The sequence below is a fragment of the Lolium perenne genome, chromosome 4, assembly GCF_019359855.2.
Source record: "Lolium perenne isolate Kyuss_39 chromosome 4, Kyuss_2.0, whole genome shotgun sequence".
Taxonomy (NCBI): Eukaryota; Viridiplantae; Streptophyta; class Magnoliopsida; order Poales; family Poaceae; genus Lolium; species Lolium perenne.
In genome coordinates, this window is record NC_067247.2 from 28,983,241 (window position 1) to 29,001,498 (window position 18,258).

Sequence of the window (18,258 nt, forward strand, 5' to 3'; positions counted from 1 at the left end):
CAAGACATACTTGACACTTGATATCCTTCATCAAATTCTTCTTATTGCAACCTTAAAGCCAACATATGGTTCAAGAATTGCCTATGGACAACTCCTACAAATATAACTCAATGCAAACATTAGTCCATAGGGATTGTCATTAATTACCAAAACCACACATGTGGGCTCCATGCACTTTCAGTAACCTTGGCAATGCCCAAAGATGATGGACTTGAGTTTTTAGGAAAGAAGAGCGCTGGTGATTTCGAAGACCGATCATCCAAATTAGGTAGCCGACAAAAAGTATGACCAAGGGCAAAGTTGCCGATATTGTATTATGAATTAGGGTTACATAGGTGTTGTGCGGTTGTCTATCTAGATTTCTTCCCCGGTGGCTCCTCCTACCTATTACATAGTGAGCTAGGTCTCAGAGTCTGCACTCGGGTTGGTTACATGGCGGTGTCTTTGTTTACCCGATATGGGCCTAGCCTGCCTATTTAACATAGTTCTCGGGCTTCGACTCCATGCTATATTGTTATTGGCTTCGTGTATTCCTTCGTGGATCCGCACCAGGGATGATAACGTCGAGTACCTAATATGGTATACCCATGTCAGTAGACCCGAGACTCTATTTGAGTCGTAGACTCGAGTCGAGTCTAAATCTTTCACTTCTTTCCTCATAACTTGAATCTGTAATTGATTTATCATTTCAAACGATATTAAATGTTACATAATCGTAGGGATATTGGTAAACAAGTCTGATGCATCCGACGGATCGGGAATGAGTTAATTGTCTGAACAAATTTGAGTAAACCTACTTCAAACTCGAGTCTCCGGACATGAATTTGGATAACTGGTGTAATTTAGCCCGGGCCACGAAGGTCTTATCGAGTTATGAATTCCAATAAAAGTATTTAAGGTACCTGACATGTCCGTCGGGATATTTGATGATATCGACGACGACATGGATAATTTTCTAGCATATCTTAGTCTTGGGCGATACTACACCTCGCGGGATGGATCGTGATAATCTTATCTTCATGCTGAAAAGCACGACTTCCGGACATGTTATCACGACGGACACGGTCCGGATGTCTTGTTTGGCTAATGCATTACCCAAAGTTCATAGGTTGTTTTTTTATTGGGTGCTTATAGCCCCGATGGGAGTAAAGGACGAGATGATGTTCGTAAGTGGTTACCACTGAACATGTACTCGAAACTATAATATTTTGTACTTCACATTATACTTGAATTGTCGAAGCTTCCTTTCAATCGGATGCGCGACCAGCATTTTTGATGGGAGTAGCCCCGAGATTGTGCTTGAGTATTTATAGTAAAGTATAAGCTTGAAACCCTTTTACTCATAGTTGTCTTTACTTTTCTTATTTCTATGGGGTATGCGTTCAGCATTTTCGATGGGAGTAGTTGCCGGGACATGACATATCTTTATCGATATGGTGTAGGTGTACCGTGTCTATTCGTGTGGCTACGTGGTCTCATGTATTGGCATTAGTAGGTGCGGCAGTTGTTCGGATCTCCTGTTAAGCTGGGTGTAGGTTAGTGTGGTGGTTAGTGTTTGGATTAACTTCATTTAAAAAAAGTTAGCAGAGCGGTGTGGCAGAGCATTTGGCGAGCCCCTCCAGATGCTCGTATATTTGTCCATTTTCTAGTAGCTTCGGCTCCACTTACGGAGCCCCGGGACCTCGGCGAGAGGATGGCGATGACAACGCTGCTGGATAAGGATGCATGCATATTGTTTGTGTAACCAATCTGCTCCAACACTGAATCAGGTCAGCAATCCTTATCTTACTTTCTCTCTCTCTCTCGTCCCTATCTCTCTCCACAGTAACTGAGAGAGGCGACCAGAGAGGCGACCAACTCTCCGGCGCCGGTTCCGGCTGCTTCTCCGTCCCGAGGGCCTCGTGCTCGTCGGTGGTGGAGGAGTGGCCGGATCCGGCGTCCGGGTTTGTATAGCAGTAGACTAGGTACAGTCTTCGGTGCTAGAGTATGCCCTCCCTGCTTCTCTGCTCCGGCGGCGGCGGTGGCGGGCTTCAATAATATGCCTCCAGATCTGAGGTTGGTGAGGTGGTGTCTGCCTTTGTCAATCGAAGATCTGGCCGGCCTGTGTGTGTGTCCAGGCGGAGTCGTTGAGGTGGCGGCGGCGGCTCGGCTGGGGACTTTTGTTCCCCTCTCTCCGCTCCCTCTTCGCCGGCATCTTCTCCATCTCCGGCGTGGGGTGCGAGGGGATTTGTATAGGAGTATCGCCGGTACTAGTTGCCGGCAGGATCCAGAGACTGGCTTGGCCGACGCGGGCTGTGTGGCTGCGGGCGGGCGACGCGCTGGTTTTCCATCGACCTTGTCGATCGGCTCCGGTGGCGTGGCGACTCGGATGAGCACGGGGTTCTCCCCGGCCGACGTTCCCCAAAGGAGGCAATCCCGCCGGGCGCGGTGGGTGCGGTTTGAGGTCCACAAAGCAGCGGTGTCTGCGAGGGTGCTCCTCCGAGTTTTGGTGTGTGGATTCCTTCTCCTTCCCTTCCGGTGTCTTCGACGGCGGCGGCGGCGGGAGATGCTCATCGGCGTCTTGCACAGAGATCTTCAGGGCTTCAATGTAATTTTCTTTTTTCGCAAGGTCTTTTGTGCAAAATGTAGGCCCAGCTGGTGCTTCTGGGTTGTTCGTGTTGTTGCTGCGTTGTAACCAAATGTTGATTAATGTATGCGTGGTAACTTCCTCAAAAAAAGGTCAGCAATCCTTTGTTCGATCGATCGCTTGTAGAACTAAACTTAAGTATATGATAAATTAATGGAATCTGATAGTGACGCTTTGATCAGCAGCCAATTGCATGGTAGATAAGCACAGCGACAACTTCGGCCCCAGGTTTTCGAACTGAAACCGCTGCACAAGCCCAGTGCCACTTCACGACAGTCCGGATAAGATCGACAATCTGTGTGCTCACTGCTGGTCCGGTATGGTACACCGCCTTAACCCTTCCGAAGTCAAGGGTTCAAGCCCCGCTGCATACATATATAAGACGACAAGATCGATGATGCTTATCACTACTCATTTCTCAGTACTCACCAATTCTACATACAAGCTGCAAGCTTCTGTCATCTGTCCGAAATATTTTGATCTCTGTTCTTTGTGCTTCGAAAGAAGAAGTTGCTAGCTATCACAGGATTCCTGCTAGATGGGGTCTCTGATGGCCGGCTGGGATTCGCCTATTCTTGGCGACGACACCAAAGGTACGCTGTACGCGAGTACACGATTCAGTTGCTGCTTTGCAGCCATGGATGTACTTCTGTTGCTCTAGTCGTGAAAAAACTAACTGTATGCATGCTGCACGTATGCGTAACAAAGCAGCTCGTAGAATGAGGAGCCGGTCGCTGACGAAGGAGGAGGTGGAGGCGTTCTGGCGGCAGCAGGGGAAGCCGGCGCCGGAGGAAGGCGTCACCTCGCCGCTTGCCTCCCCTCGTCCAACCATGGTATGCACTACTTCCAAAACTGATGGCCCGGCCGTTTGCTCTTATGAAATCTTGCCAATTGAACATCTCTGAATTGGTTGCATCAATCTGGTTTTGTTCTGCTTATGCAGGAGAAGAGCCCGCTGGGGAGCTCGAAACAGAGGAGCATGTCTCCCGTGGCTCGTGACGCGGCCGCCGACGACGCCGAGGGTAGTCCCGGCAAGAGCCGAGACTGGTACGTGGCCGTGACCAATAACTCAACCAGTCGCCCGTGATGACACTCTACTTTATTCTGACGTGGTGGCGTGTGCAGGTGGACGAGGAGCAACTGGGCGTTCCTGAACGAGCCGCCGCTGGAGGAGGCGCCGGGCACGGCGCACAGCTACACGCCGCAGTTCCATGTCGCCGCCGGAGGCCAGATCGCCACCGGCAACGTCTGACTGGATTTACAGACTAGTACCACGCTACGCTGATGGACTATCTGTACGGCCCACTGTGTGCACCGTGTTGATGTGCCACGGGCTCGCTACTTGTCCTCCGTGTAAATACGTACTTCAGTATATTTGCAAACACATATGTGAGTGATGTGTATGTAAAAAAGGTAAATAATGTATATTTCTACTAGGAAGTGGCGCATAAAGGACTGCCCATCTAAGAGCATCTCCAATAGATGATGTGAAATAGGACAACTAAAAGAGGTGCCTCTAGAAAGCTTTTTTTTTTTTGTTTTGTTTTACAATATGGTGTATTTTAGGGAACCTGTGCTGAAGTAGATAATGTAAAATAGGGCACATTCCGCAAACTTCAATCAAATTTTTACACTTCGAATTCAGCATCGACACTCAAAATTCGATCAAACTTGCACTTTAACTTTGATTTCCATTTATACTGAGACGTTGACACTAGACATGACATTTCGACTAAACCAAGTTCGACATTGACTTAACAAAACAACGACTAAACAATAAGCAATGACTATTTTAACTAAACCTTGACGAACGCTCACTCTTGGTGACAAGGGATTAACTTATCAATGCCTACGGATTGTAGACTAGGGTTTAGTTGGAAGTAGAGGGCAAGTAGATCTCGACGGTTTCAGCCAAAAAGTACTCGACGATTAATAAACTAGCGTTCTATTGACAATGGATTCGATTCTCTCTTTGTCCCTCGACTCCCCCTTATATAGGAGGCAGAGCCGAGGATACCGTGTTACACAAGTTTACAGATTCTGGGAGACTCTCTGAGTTCAACCCGTAAAGTTACAAATCTCTATATTTCTTAATACAACTCTATCTTTCCTTAACAAATTGGGCTTCCGAACTTCGTATTCTTCGACCTGTGTGCCTTCAGTAAACACCGGGTACTATCTTCGGCAGGCCCATTGGGGATACCTATATCAGTAGCCCCCGAGATTTTGCTTGAATCGAAGAATCAGAGAAAATATCCAACTTTATAATCATCATATAACTTCTTCGAGTTATCACATTTCTTTAAATAAACGGTCATATATTGTACAGGGATAACGGTAATTGGGGCTAGTTCATTTGACGGATCATGTACTAGTTAACTTCTTTAGTGGCAATCCGCAAAAACCTACTTCAAGATCACGTCCCTGGACATGATCTCGGGATACTGGCGTAACTCGACATGTGCCGCTTAAGGTCTTACCATATGTCGAGTTCCAGTCATGTTTAATCGGGTACCTAACGCGTCCGTTAGGATTTTTCTTCGTATCTTTTGATACGGAAAAAGTAGAAAAACGATGTCAGAGAAGGTGCCACGCCGCTCAGGACGGATCCGGGGACTTACCTTCGCAGAGTTTTGCGGCATTCAGAGATTATTCACGACTGAGGCGCTCTGAGAATATATTGTCGGGTGCTTTTTCGTCTGTTGGAATAGCACATTTTGTCGAGTCAACGGATGACTTATCTTGCCTTCCCGATGGGAGTATATGAAGAGTTATTTGTACAACTCGAAATATGCTCATCATACTTTTTATAATTTCATCGGGATACGCGAACAGCGTTCCCGATGGGAGTAGCCCCCGAGGCTACAGCCAAGGACTTGTACTTGGTTGTAGGCTCAACATTTTCACGCTTCTTGTCGCTATATTGTCATCTTTTTTGAGTTTTTTTTATTTCTCTCGGGTGCGCGACTCCGCTGCCGGAGAGTGCGGTTTTGCAGCAAACCTTTGGCACGCGTCACAAGTACGTACTATGTCCTTTGCATCCTCGATTGTTGTTAGCCAATAAAACCCTGCTCTGAAAACCTTGGCTGCTATAGCTCGATTGCTTGCGTGATGTCCGCACACTACTTCGTGTACATCTTTCAAGATTAGCCTTCCCTCCTCGGGTATGACGCATCTTTGTAGCACTCCCGAAATACTTCGTTTGTAAAGCTCTCCTTTTACCACAGTGAAGGTTTTAGAACGCCTGATAACTCGCCTTTCCTCGATTGGATCGTCGGGCAGTTCCTTTCTCAAGATGTACGCTATGTAAGCCTGCATCCAGGGAATCTTCACCACCATTACCACGTGTGGTTCTTCCTCTTCTTCCGATGGTACTGTTTTAGCCCCCGAGGCTTTTTCGACCTTCTCCTTTTGCTATTTCTTCACCTTGGTTGATCTTTCAGCTATATCCTCCGAAAACACGCTAGGTGGAATTGCGAGACACTGCGACCCGATGTTTGCGAGAACATCGGTTTCGTCGTTGCTGAGCCTACTAATATGATTTACCTCGCATACATCAAACAGCTTTTCGAGCTCATTGTATACTTCCTTGTATGCTATCATGCTATCATTGACTGCGTCGCATTGATTCATCACTTGTTGAGCCACCAATTGTGAATCGCCAAAGATTTTTAATCGAGTTGCGCCACAAGCTTTCGCCATCTTCATCCCGTGTATCAATGCTTCATACTCTGCTTCATTATTGGATGCAGTTGGAAACGTCATCCGTAGCACATACTTCATCTTGTCGCCTTGAGGTGTTACTAATATGACGCCTGCTCCTGCTCCTTCTAATCTTTTGGACCCGTCGAAATTCATAGTCCAAGTTCTCGACAAATCTGGAGGTCGCGTGTTTTGTAACTCCATCCACTCTGCGATGAAGTCTGGTAAAATCTGTGACTTTATTGCTTTTCTTTTCTCGTATGTGATGTCCCGAGGGGAAAGTTCTATTCCCCAAAGGGAGACACGACCCGTAGCTTCTGGATTGTTTAGTATGTTGGATAAGGACGCCTCATTGACCACTATTATCGGATGTGCCGAAAAATAGTGTCGCAATTTTCTTGCGGTTATAAACACTCCATATGCCAACTTTTGATACTGCGGGTACCTCTGTTTTGAAGGCGATAAAACTTCGCTAACGAAATATACCGGCCGCTGCACTCCGCGGAGTTTTCCTTCTTCTTCTCTTTCGACCACAAGGACTGTGCTGACCACCTGAGGCGTGGCTGCTATATATAACAGGAGAGGATCCTTCTCCTTAGGCGCCACCAGGATTGGTGGTTTCAAGATTGTGCGCTTGAGATCCTCAAAAGCTCTGTCTGCTTCTTCATTCCACTGAAATTTGTCGCCTTGTTTGATTCAAGCGTAAAATGGCAACACCTTTTCTCCTAGCCTGACGACGAATCTGCTTAGAGCTGCGACTCGCCCAGTGAGCTGTTGTATTTCCTTCAGCTTTGTTGGTTTCCACATTGTTACGATGGCTTGAATTTTTTCTGGATTGGCTTCGATTCCTCTTGCTGACACTAGTAACCCGAGAAGTTCTCCTGCAGGAACGCCAAAAGAGCACTTTGTCGGATTCAGCTTGAGGCATAACTTGTCAAGGTTGTCGAAGGTTTTCTTCAGATCCTCGATCAATGTTGACCATTTCTTTGTTGTTATAACGACATCGTCTATGTATACTTGTACGTTGATGACCCACAAGTATAGGGGATCGCAACAGTCTTTGAGGGAAGTAAAACCCAATTTATTGATTCGACACAAGGGGAGATAAAGAACACTTGGAAGCCTTAACAGCGGAGTTGTCAATTCAGCTGCACCTGGAAACAGACTTGCTCGCAAGAGTTTATCGATAATGCGATTTATAGCAGAGTAGTAGTGAAATAACAAAGAAAGAGTAACAAAGACAGCAGTAGTGATTATAGTAAACAGCAGGATTAAAATACTGTAGGCACGGGGACGGATGACGGGCGTTGCATGGATGAGAGAAACTCATGTAACAATCATAGCAGGGCATTTGCAGATAATAATAAAACGGTGTCCAAGTACAAAGCAATCAATAGGCATGTGTTCCAATTATAGTCGTACGTGCTCGCAATGAGAAACTTGCACAACATCTTTTGTCCTACCAGCCGGTGGCAGCCGGGCCTCTAGGGAAACTACTGGATATTAAGGTACTCCTTTTAATAGAGTACCGGAGCAAAGCATTAACACTCCGTGAACACATGTGATCCTCACATCACTACCATCCCCTCCGGTTGTCCCGATTTCTGTCACTTCGGGGCCATCGGTTCCGGACAGCGACATGTGTATACAACTTGCAGGTAAGATCAATAAACAATGAATATCATGATGAAACAATAACATGTTCAGATCTGAGATCATGGCACTCGGGCCCTAGTGACAAGCATTAAGCATAACAAGTTGCAACAATATCATCAAAGTACCAATTACGGACACTAGGCACTATGCCCTAACAATCTTATGCTATTACATGACCAATCTCATCCAATCCCTACCATCCCCTTCGGCCTACAGCGGGGGAATTACTCACACATGGATGGGGGAAACATGGCTGGTTGATGTAGAGGCGTTGGCGGTGATGATGGCGATGATCTCCTCCAATTCCCCGTCCCGGCGGAGTGCCAGAACGGAGACTTCTGGCTCCCGCGACGGAGTTTCGCGATGTGGCAGCGTTCTGGAGGCTTTCTGGCGATTTCGACTTCCCCCCGTGCGTTTTTAGGTCGAGGCCAATAAGTAGTCCGAAGGAGGGCGTCGGAGGCCGGCCGAGGGGGCCACACCATAGGACCGCGCGGGCCCCCCTAGGCCGCGCCGCCTTATGGTGTGGGGCCCTCGGGCCTCCACCTGATTTGTCCTTCTGGCTCCGTCAGTATTCTGGGAAAATAGGGCCTTCTGCATAAATTCCGAGGATTTTCCTGAAAGTTGGATTTCTGCACAAAAACGAGACACCAGAACAGTTCTGCTGAAAACAGCGTTAGTCCGTGTTAGTTGCATCCAAAATACACAAATTAGAGGCAAAACAATAGCAAAAGTGTTCGGGAAAGTAGATACGTTTTGGACGTATCAACTCCCCCCAAGCTTAGCTTATTGCTTGTCCTCAAGCAATTCAGTTGACAACTGAGCGATAAAAGAACTTTCACGAACACATTTGCTCATATGATGTATATATTCTCATGCTATGGCTAATACTTAAGCAGTTCATAATGAGATATACGCAAATAGGATCATCTAACAGCTATGTCAATCATGGAGAGGTACCAACAATTAATAATAAGCATCATGAATCATGTATATAAGCAGGATTGCAATGTTCATAAGAGAGTATGATAAAGTGGTATCTCGCTTGCCCGTATTTGATCGGCAAAACATAAATGCCCAGGCACCTCTGGAGTTCATAGAAAGACTAGAAGTAGTGATTGTCAAAGATAAAAGCATCAAAGTTATACCACAATCAATCATATTTTGAGACAAGCATATTATACTAAGAATGACAGTTGTGCTCTCAAGATAGTGCTCAAAGAAATAATGGAGACACAACATAGAAGTAAAAGATTGACCCTTCGCAGAGGGAAGCAGGGATTAACATGCGCTAGAGCTTTTCATTTCTAAAATAGGAGTAAAATTATTTTGAGAGGTGTTTCTTGTTGTCAACGAATGGTAATGGGTACACCAACTACCACTGGTGGAAAAACAGGCTTCGGGTGAGCCCCATAAGTCGCGATGCTGCAGGAACCGCGACTAATGGTACCTTTAGTCGCGGTTCGGGAGGAGAACCGCGACCAAAGGCCTGGGCCCAGGGCGCTCGGTGGCCAGCCGGTGCACGTGGGGGGTCTTTAGTCGCGGTTGGCCAGGCCAACCGCGACTAAAGGTGCCCGAAGGCCTTTAGTCGCGGTTGGCCAGGCCAACCGGGACTAAAGCCCCTCCCCTATATATACCCATCCAGCAGCCAACACTTAGCCATTTGGTGCCATTCTCTTCACAAGCTTCACAAGTGGGTGTTAGGTTTGCTTTTGGTTCCTCTTATGCACATAAGGTGTTTGATGAAATGCCCCAAGAGCATGAAACAAACATGATATGAAGTGTTGGAGCCACACTTGAGCTTTCTCATTTATTTTTTCCTCCTCGATCGCGGTTAGCAACTTGAACCTTTGATGTGTCGTTGATAAAATGTGCATGTGTGTGTAGTTCATTGTTTAATTTATATTGTTTGTAGCTAGTTAGTTTAACAAATGCATGATGGTTAATTATATATTTTATATTATAATAATGCAGATGAATCGACAATGGATGTACGGTAACCGACTCTCCGGCGAGTTCAGTGCGGGTTTGAAAGATTTCCTCGTAGTGGCTAATGCGAACAAGGTGGGGGTTTTGTTATCTGTCCATGTGTTAAATGTAAGAATCGAAGGGTTACTCTTCCTCAAGAGATGTTCACATGCACCTGCTTCGGCACGGTTTCATGCCAAGCTATAATTGTTGGACCAAGCATGGAGAAAGAGGGGTTATAATGGAAGAAGATGAAGAAGGGGATGATTTCATCGATGAAAGCTATCTTGCTCATTTCGGTGATACTTTCATGGAGGATGCTGAAGGTGAAGGGGAAGGTGAAGGGGAAGGTGAAGAAGAGGCACGTGATGATCCCGTTGATGATCTTGGTCGGACCATTGCCGATGCACGGAGACGCTGCCAAACCGAAAAAGAGAGGGAGAATTTGGATCGCATGTTAGAGGATCACGGAAGGCGCCGTACCCCGAATGCGATGATGGTCTGAAAAAGCTGGGCTGCACACTGGATTTGCTTGAGATGGAAGGCACAGTGCAGGTGTAGCTGACTCGGCATTTGAAAACTTGCTGAAAATGTTGAAGAATATGTTTCCAAAGAATAACGAGTTGCCCGCCACTACGTACGAAGCAAAGAAGGTTGTACTGCCCTCTAGGTTTAGAGGTTCGAAGATACATGCATGCATCAACGATCGCATCCTCTACCGCGGTGAATACGAGAATTTGAATGAATGCCTAGTATGCATCGCATTGCGTTATAAGATCGAGGCGATGACCCCGGTGACGATGTTGAGGGCCGAAACCCGGGAAGAGGGTTCCCGCCAAGGTTATGTGGTATGCTCCTATAATACCATGGTTGAAACGTCTGTTCAGAACAAAGAGCATGCCAAGTTGTTGCGATGGCACAAAGAGAACCGTAAGTCGGACGGGGAGTTGAGACACCCCGCAGATGGAACGCAATGGAGAAAGATCGATAGAGAGTTCAAAGATTTTGCAGCTGACGCAAGGAACATAAGATTTGGTCTAAGTACGGATGGCATGAATCCTTTTGGCGAGCAGAGCTCCAGCCATAGTACCTGGCCGTGACTCTATGCATCTACAACCTTCCTCCTTGGTTGTGCATGAAGCGGAAGTTCATTATGATGCCGGTGCTCATCCAAGGTCCGAAGCAACCCGGAACGACATCGATGTGTACCTAAGGCCATTAGTTGATGACCTTTTACAGCTGTGGGGCAGACCTGGTGTCCGTGTGTGGGATGAGCACAAAGAAGAGGAATTTGACCTACGAGCGTTGCTTTTCGTAACCATCAACGATTGGCCTGCTCTTAGTAACCTTTCGGGACTGTCAAATAAGGGATACAATGCATGCACGCACCGCTTACATGAGACCGAAAGTGTACATTTGCCAAATTGTAAGAAGAACGTGTACCTTGGGCATCGTCGATTTCTTCCGAAAGGTCATCCAAGAAGAAAGAAAGGCAAGCATTACAACGGCAAGGCGGATCACCGGCCGAAGCTGCGGAACACACCGGTGCCGAGGTATTTGATATGGTCAAGGGTTTGAAAGTCATCTTTGGAAAGGGTCCTGGCGGACAATCAGTTCCGAAGGGAGCCGACGGGCACGTAGCCATGTGGAAGAAGAAATCTATATTAGGGAGCTAGAATATTGGAAAGTCCTAGAAGTCCGCTACGCAATCGACGTGATGCACGTTACGAAGAATATTTGCGTGAACATCATAAGCTTCTTGGGCGTGTATGGGAAGTCAAATGATACAAAGGAAGCACGTCAGGACCAGCAAAGATTGAAAGACACTGATTACCAGCATACGTAACGGTTTCAAGGTCGTGCCAGCTACGCTCGACCAAAGAAGAGAAGGTCATCTTTTTTGAATGCACGAGCGGTATGAAAGGTCCCGTCGATTCTCGTCCAATATAAAGGGAATAATAAACATGGCGGAGAAAAAGTTCCAAAACACTGAAGTCTCACGACCGCCACGTGATTATGACGCAATTGCTTCCGATTGCTTTGAGGGGCTCTCTGCCGGAAAATGTTCGAGTAGCCATTGTGAAGCTATGTGCATTCCTCAATGCAATCTCTCGAAGGTAATCAATCCGGAAGTTCTACCACGGTTACGTAACGATGTGATCCAATGTCTTGTCGATTTCGAGTTGGTGTTCCCGCCATCCTTCTTCAATATTATGACGCACCTCCCGGTTCACCTAGTCGATGAGATTTCCATTCTCGGTCCCGTATTTCTACACAATATGTTCCCCTTCGAGAGGTTCATGGGAGTATTAAAGAAATATGTTCGTAACCGTGCTAGGCCGAGGAAAGGAAGCATCGCCAAGGGCTATGGAAATGAGGAGGTTATTGAGTTTTGTGTTGAATTTGTTCCTGACCTTAAGCCGATTGTGCTTCCTGAATCGCTGCACGAGGGGAGACTAAGTGGAAAAGGCACGATGGGAAGGAATTCAATGATATGTATGGACGGCCATTCTCTCGATCGAAGCACACCACACGCTTCGACCAATTCCAGCTTGGTGGCTCCGTACTTTGAGAAACACAAGAATATTTTACGCTCGGACAACCCTGGGAAGCCCGAATCCTGGATTAGGAAGGCCCACATGGAGACTTTCGGCGGTTGGTTGAGAAAACATTTAATGAGTGACAATAAGGTTGTAGATCAGCTGTACATGTTGGCCAAGACACCATCTTCGACTATAACGACTTTCCAAGGGTACGAGATAAATGGGAATACATTTTACACGATCGCCCAAGATAAAAAGAGCACCAACCAAAACAGTGGTGTCCGCTTTGATGCAAGAACCGAGAATGGGCAAAAGGTCACATATTATGGTTACATAGAGGAGATATGGGAACTTGACTATGGACCCTCCTTTAGGGTCCCTTTGTTCCGGTGCAAATGGTTCAAGCTAACAGAGGTGGGGTAAAGGTGGACCAGCAATACGGAATGACAATGGTGGATTTCAACAATCTTGGTTATCTTGACGAACCATTCGTCCTAGCGAAAGATGTCGCTCAGGTTTTCTATGTGAAGGACATGAGTAGCAAACCGAGGAAACGGAAAGATAAGAAAACGATCGGTACATCGTTCGATGATCAAAGCGCCACATTGTTCTTTCAGGGAAAAGAAACATCGTGGGAGTGGAGGACAAGACGGACATGTCGAAGATTATAATATGTTTGCTGAAATTCCGCCCTTCAAAGTGAACACCGACCCAAGCATTAAGTTAAATGATGAGGATGCTCCATGGATACGGCACAATCGTAAGCAAGCGGGGACACAAGGGAAGAAATGATGTGTAATAATTTATTGTACCAAACTTTGTTGAATGAATCATGTGAATTATATTACCCGTGATGTGTTTGGTGTCCATTTTCGAATGATTCAATTGACTCGAGATAGCACCGATGATACATGAAATTTGGAGTGACTAAGTCATACTCCCGCATACATGAAATTTGGAGTGACTAAGTCATACTCCTGCATATAGGAAATTTGGAGTGACTAAGTCATAATCATAAATACATGAAATTTGGAGTGATTTAGTCATACTCCTGCCTAGGCGTATAATATGCATACTCGTAGTCTTCGTAGCCGCCGCCATTGTACCGGTAGTCGTCGCCTTCTAAGTTGCCGGCGTCGTCGTCGCTGCCGTCGTGCTGCCGTCGTCGGGCGGCGCTCGTGGCTCGAATCGAGGGTAGCGCAGCGGGGATATCGCCAGCCGTGATGTAGTCCATGACGCTCTGCGAGAGTCCGCCGTACCACCATAGCCGACGGCCGGCCTCGTGGAAGTTTCCGGGAGGCGACCGTCCTCCTCATACCTGGCGAGCGCCCTCTCACGCCGATTGATGAAGAAGGCGTCCCAAGTATGCTGGTTATCGGGATGCCAGCGGGGATTCATCCGCTGCTCCGGCGTGAGGTCGAGGTAGTAGTGGTTCGTGATGGCCGCCCGGCGCGCAGCACTCGAGGACGGGAGGGACCGGCACGCCGCCGGCGCTTAGGCTCCAAATTTCTGAGGGACGCGGTAGCCCGGAGGGCAAGGGTAGTTCGAGGCGCAAAGCTCCTCCACCCGCCGGTAGGTTAGAGTGGGTGCGGTGGAAGCCATGAGAGAGTGATGAGAGATTGTAGAGATGTGATGCTGGCCAAGCTTCTGGGCTACCTATATGTAGTGACAAATGGCGGGAAAAATGGGAGGCGGGAAAGACAGGAGGCGGGAAGAAAGAGGCGGGGAGAAAGTGGCGGGAAGAAATTGGCGGGAAAAAATTGGCGGGAAGAAAGAGGCCGGAAGAAATTGGCGGGAAACAATTGGCGGGAAGAAAGAGGCGGGAAGACAGGGAAGAAATGGCGGGAAGACGAGGAGGGAAGAGGGGGTCGGCGGAAAGAGGCGGGAAGAGGGGGCCAACGAACTTTTGAATTGAATTAGTTTTATTTTTATGAATTTTTGATAATTTGTATTTTTAAATTTTTGAATTGAATTAGTTTTATTTTTCTGAATTTTTTGATATATTATTTGTATTTTTAAGATTTTGAATTGAATTAGTTTTATTTTCATGAATTTTTTGATATATTATTTGTATTTTTAAGATTTTGAATTGAATTAGTTTTATTTTTATGAATTTTTTGATATATTATATGTATTTTAAACATTTTGAATTGAATTAGTTTTATTTTTATGAATTTTTTGATATATTATATGTATTTTTAACATATTGAATTGAATTAGTTTTATTTTTCTTAATTTTTTGATATATTATTTGTATTTTTAACATATTGAAATGAATTAGTTTTATTTTTCTGATTTTTTTGATATATACTTTGTATTTTTAAAATTTTGAAATGAATTAGTTTTATTTTTCTGATTTTTTTGATATATTATTTGTATTTTTAAGAATTTGAATTGAATTAGTTTTATTTTTCTGATTTTTTTGATATATTATTTGTATTTTTAAGAATTTGAATTGAATTAGTTTTATTTTTCTGATTTTTTTGATATATTATTTGTATTTTTAAGAATTTGAATTGAATTAGTTTTATTTTTCTGAATTTTTTGATATATTATTTGTATTTTATGATTCTGAAATGAATTAGTTTTATTTTCTGAATTGAAAAGAAAAGTAATTTGAAAAAAGACGTTAAGTCGCGGTTGGCCTCGCCAACCGCGACTAAAGGGTCCTTCAGCGCGGGAACGAAAAACCCGGCGAAAAAACCCTTTAGTCGCGGTTGGTCTGGCCAACCGCGACTAAAGGGTACCCTTTAGTCGCGGGTCGCCTCCCCAACCGCGACTAAAGGGGGGTTATAAATACGCGCGCGGCGCCACGCGCTAGTTCCTCTTCTTCTCCGCCGCGCCTCCTCGTTTCTCTGCAGAGTCCATGCTCGCCGCCGCGCCTCCTCGACGCCCTCGTCGCCGCGCCGAACTCCTCCGCCGCCGCCGTACGTTGCTGCGCGCCGTCGCCCCCGCTCCTCCCTCTCGCCGTCGCCGCGCGCGTCTCCCCGCCCGCTCCTCCCCTCTCGCCATGCCGGCCGCGCGCGCCGGCCCGCCTCTCGCTGCGCCAACGCCGCGCGCCTCGCCCACGGCAGCGCGCGGCGCCGCCTCGCTCGCCCGCCCAACGCCGCTCTCGACCGCCGGCGCCGGCGCCTGTGTTGCCGCGCATGCACGCGCGGCCACGCGGTACAGAGAGATCGTGTGGGGCGCCGGCCGCCTTTTTTTTTTAGTTTTTTAGGTTTTTTTAGTTTTAACTAGTTAATTAGTTTTAGAAAACGGTAAAATTTGATAATTAACAAAAAAACTATAAACTTAAAAAGAACTAAATTTTGTAAACTTAACAAAAAGAACTATAAACTTAAAAAGAACTTATCATAAAAGTTTTCGGGACTATATACTTAACAAAAAGAACTATAAACTTAAAAAGAACTAAATTTTAAGAACTTAAAAAGAACTATAAACTTAAAAAGAACTAAATTTTGTAAACTTAACAAAAAGAACTATAAACTTAAAAAGAACTTATCATAAAAGTTTTCGGGACTATATACTTAACAAAAAGAACTATAAACTTAAAAAGAACTAAATTTTAAGAACTTAAAAAGAACTAAATTTTAACTATATACTTAACAAAAAGAACTTAAAAAACTTAAAATTTTGTAATTTTGTAATTATGTTTGTTATTTTTAATTTTAACTATATAATTAACTATAACTCCTTCGTCGTTGTCGCCGTGGTGTCGCCGCCGTACCGTCGCCAACACCGTCAACGCCGTCAAACGCTACCTATTCATAAAAATGTAACGCCGTCAACGCTACCGCCTCTATTCAACGCGCCAACGCCAACGCCGTCAACGCGCCACCGCCACCGCGAGGGTTATGTGTCCTCGTCACCGCCACCGCCCTTTCGCCACCGCCCTTTCGCCACCGCCACCGTTCTCTCGGTCACGCGGTCACTGCGTCCCCCCTCTCTCGCCTCCCTCGTCGCCGTCTCTCTTTATATGTAGAAGAGATGTGATAATGCTGGCATATACACAATTAATTTGTTTTGACTACATGTTTTCAAGACTGACATATGGCGGACGATAGAGCTGACCCAATTCTGGACAACTATGATCCGGACGCTGAAGACCATATGTTCGGCATCATCAAAGGCGATATTCCATATGTGCCGACCGGAGAAGAAGAAGATGATATCTCTTCTTATCTGAACCTTGAGTGTGAAGATGAAGGGCGCCGTCAGCAAGCAGATGATGCCGAAGAAACGTCGATAAACGACGATCTTCAATTGGAAGTAGCAACCACCTCCGGCGTCGAGGTATATATATATACATATTGAGCGTCTGGTGATAGAAACTAACTGATTTGAATAAATATGTGTGTACTAACGCGCGCGACTCTCTTTCTTATTTTAGCCCTCGGCCGGATCGTCGAAAAAATCGAGTACGTCGTCAAAGCGTGGCGCAACCAAGACGATGAAAGCAGGAGAAACATGCACCATCGATGTTGTCGACGAAGCAACCGGCAGGCCGCTGGAGCCCAGCAAGAACGCCACCAAGTTTGTCAGCCAATGCGGAGCCGTTGTTAGAGACAACGTCTCGATCACCCGCCAGGAGTGGAATGAGCCAAAGAAGGCACGTGTTGGTTTCACTTTTGTCGATAAGAGAGAAAAAAAAGATTGCTTCAACAAGCTTATGGAACATTTCGTTCTACCTCCGGAATACCGCAAATACGATGAGGAGGGTAACAAGATTGCGGAAAACAAGAAGAGGCGCAAGCTAGTCAAACAGTTCGCTCTTTCTAGGATGGCCAACGCATTCCGGAAATACAAGCAAAATCTAGCCCATGACTTTGTCAACCAGGGCAAGACTCCGGATTTCAAAGGACAATATGAGAAACTGCAACATGATTGGCCAGAATTTGTGAAGCAAAAGAAATCGGAGCAGTTCCTTGAACTATCGAAAAAAAATAAGGAAAATGCGGCCAAGAAGGAGTACAATCATAAAATGGGGCCAGGAGGGTATCGCTTTTGGCAGCCTAAGTGGGAGAAAATGGAGAACGAGCTGAGGGCGCGAGGAATCCGTCCAGGTACGGAGGGATGGGACCCAAGGGCCAAAAGCTGGTGGTACGGGCATGGGAGATCGCTGAACCCGGAGACAGGGGAGTGTGTTTACCAGGGCAAAATAATTACACCCACCAAAAAGCTTATTGAGGCAATGAGGGAGGCTCAAGAGGGAGGATCAGGTTCAACAGAGAGAACGACGCCCTGACAAAAGCCCTCGGGAATCCTGAACACGGAGGACGTATACGAGGCATGGGGCCCATTCCGTGGAAAGTAGGGTTCCCCCAGAACGATGACCCGTACGGTTACAGAAGCCGTAAGAGAAAGATGGATCGGGATGCAGATGTTGTGGCGAAGTTGGTAACGGAAATGGATGTGATGAAGAAAACCGTGAGTGTACTAGTCGCCGAAAGAGATGTAGCTCGGGCGCAGCATGCTGAAGATCATCCAATGGATCTCGGAAGCCAGCAGCGGAGAAGAAGCAGCGTGGCTTCCACGGAGGCCTCACCGGTTGGTGCACCGACGATAGAAATTACTGCACCGGAGCCTCTGGTGGTCGAAATTACTGCACCGGAGCCTCCTCGCTACCCCGTGGACGATATAAAGGAGATGAAAGCATGTCATCTGTATTATCCTATCGGGAACATGTCCATGAAGGTAGCCATCGGCAGTGCTTTGCCACCTGGAGCACTCCACCACAACAACCCCATTCAAGATGGCTATGCTCGT

General features: G+C 46.3%; 1 protein-coding gene across 1 annotated transcript; it reads left to right on the forward strand.

Moving 5' to 3' along the window:
* The first annotated feature begins 3,013 nt into the window (after window positions 1-3,013).
* Window positions 3,014-4,270, forward strand: LOC127292033 (uncharacterized). Its single transcript, XM_051321381.1, has 4 exons — window positions 3,014-3,219; window positions 3,338-3,459; window positions 3,570-3,673; window positions 3,752-4,270. Exons 1-4 carry the CDS (start codon window positions 3,165-3,167, stop codon window positions 3,876-3,878), a joined length of 408 nt encoding a protein of 135 aa, XP_051177341.1. The 5' UTR covers window positions 3,014-3,164; the 3' UTR covers window positions 3,879-4,270.
* Window positions 4,271-18,258: the final 13,988 nt, after the last annotated feature.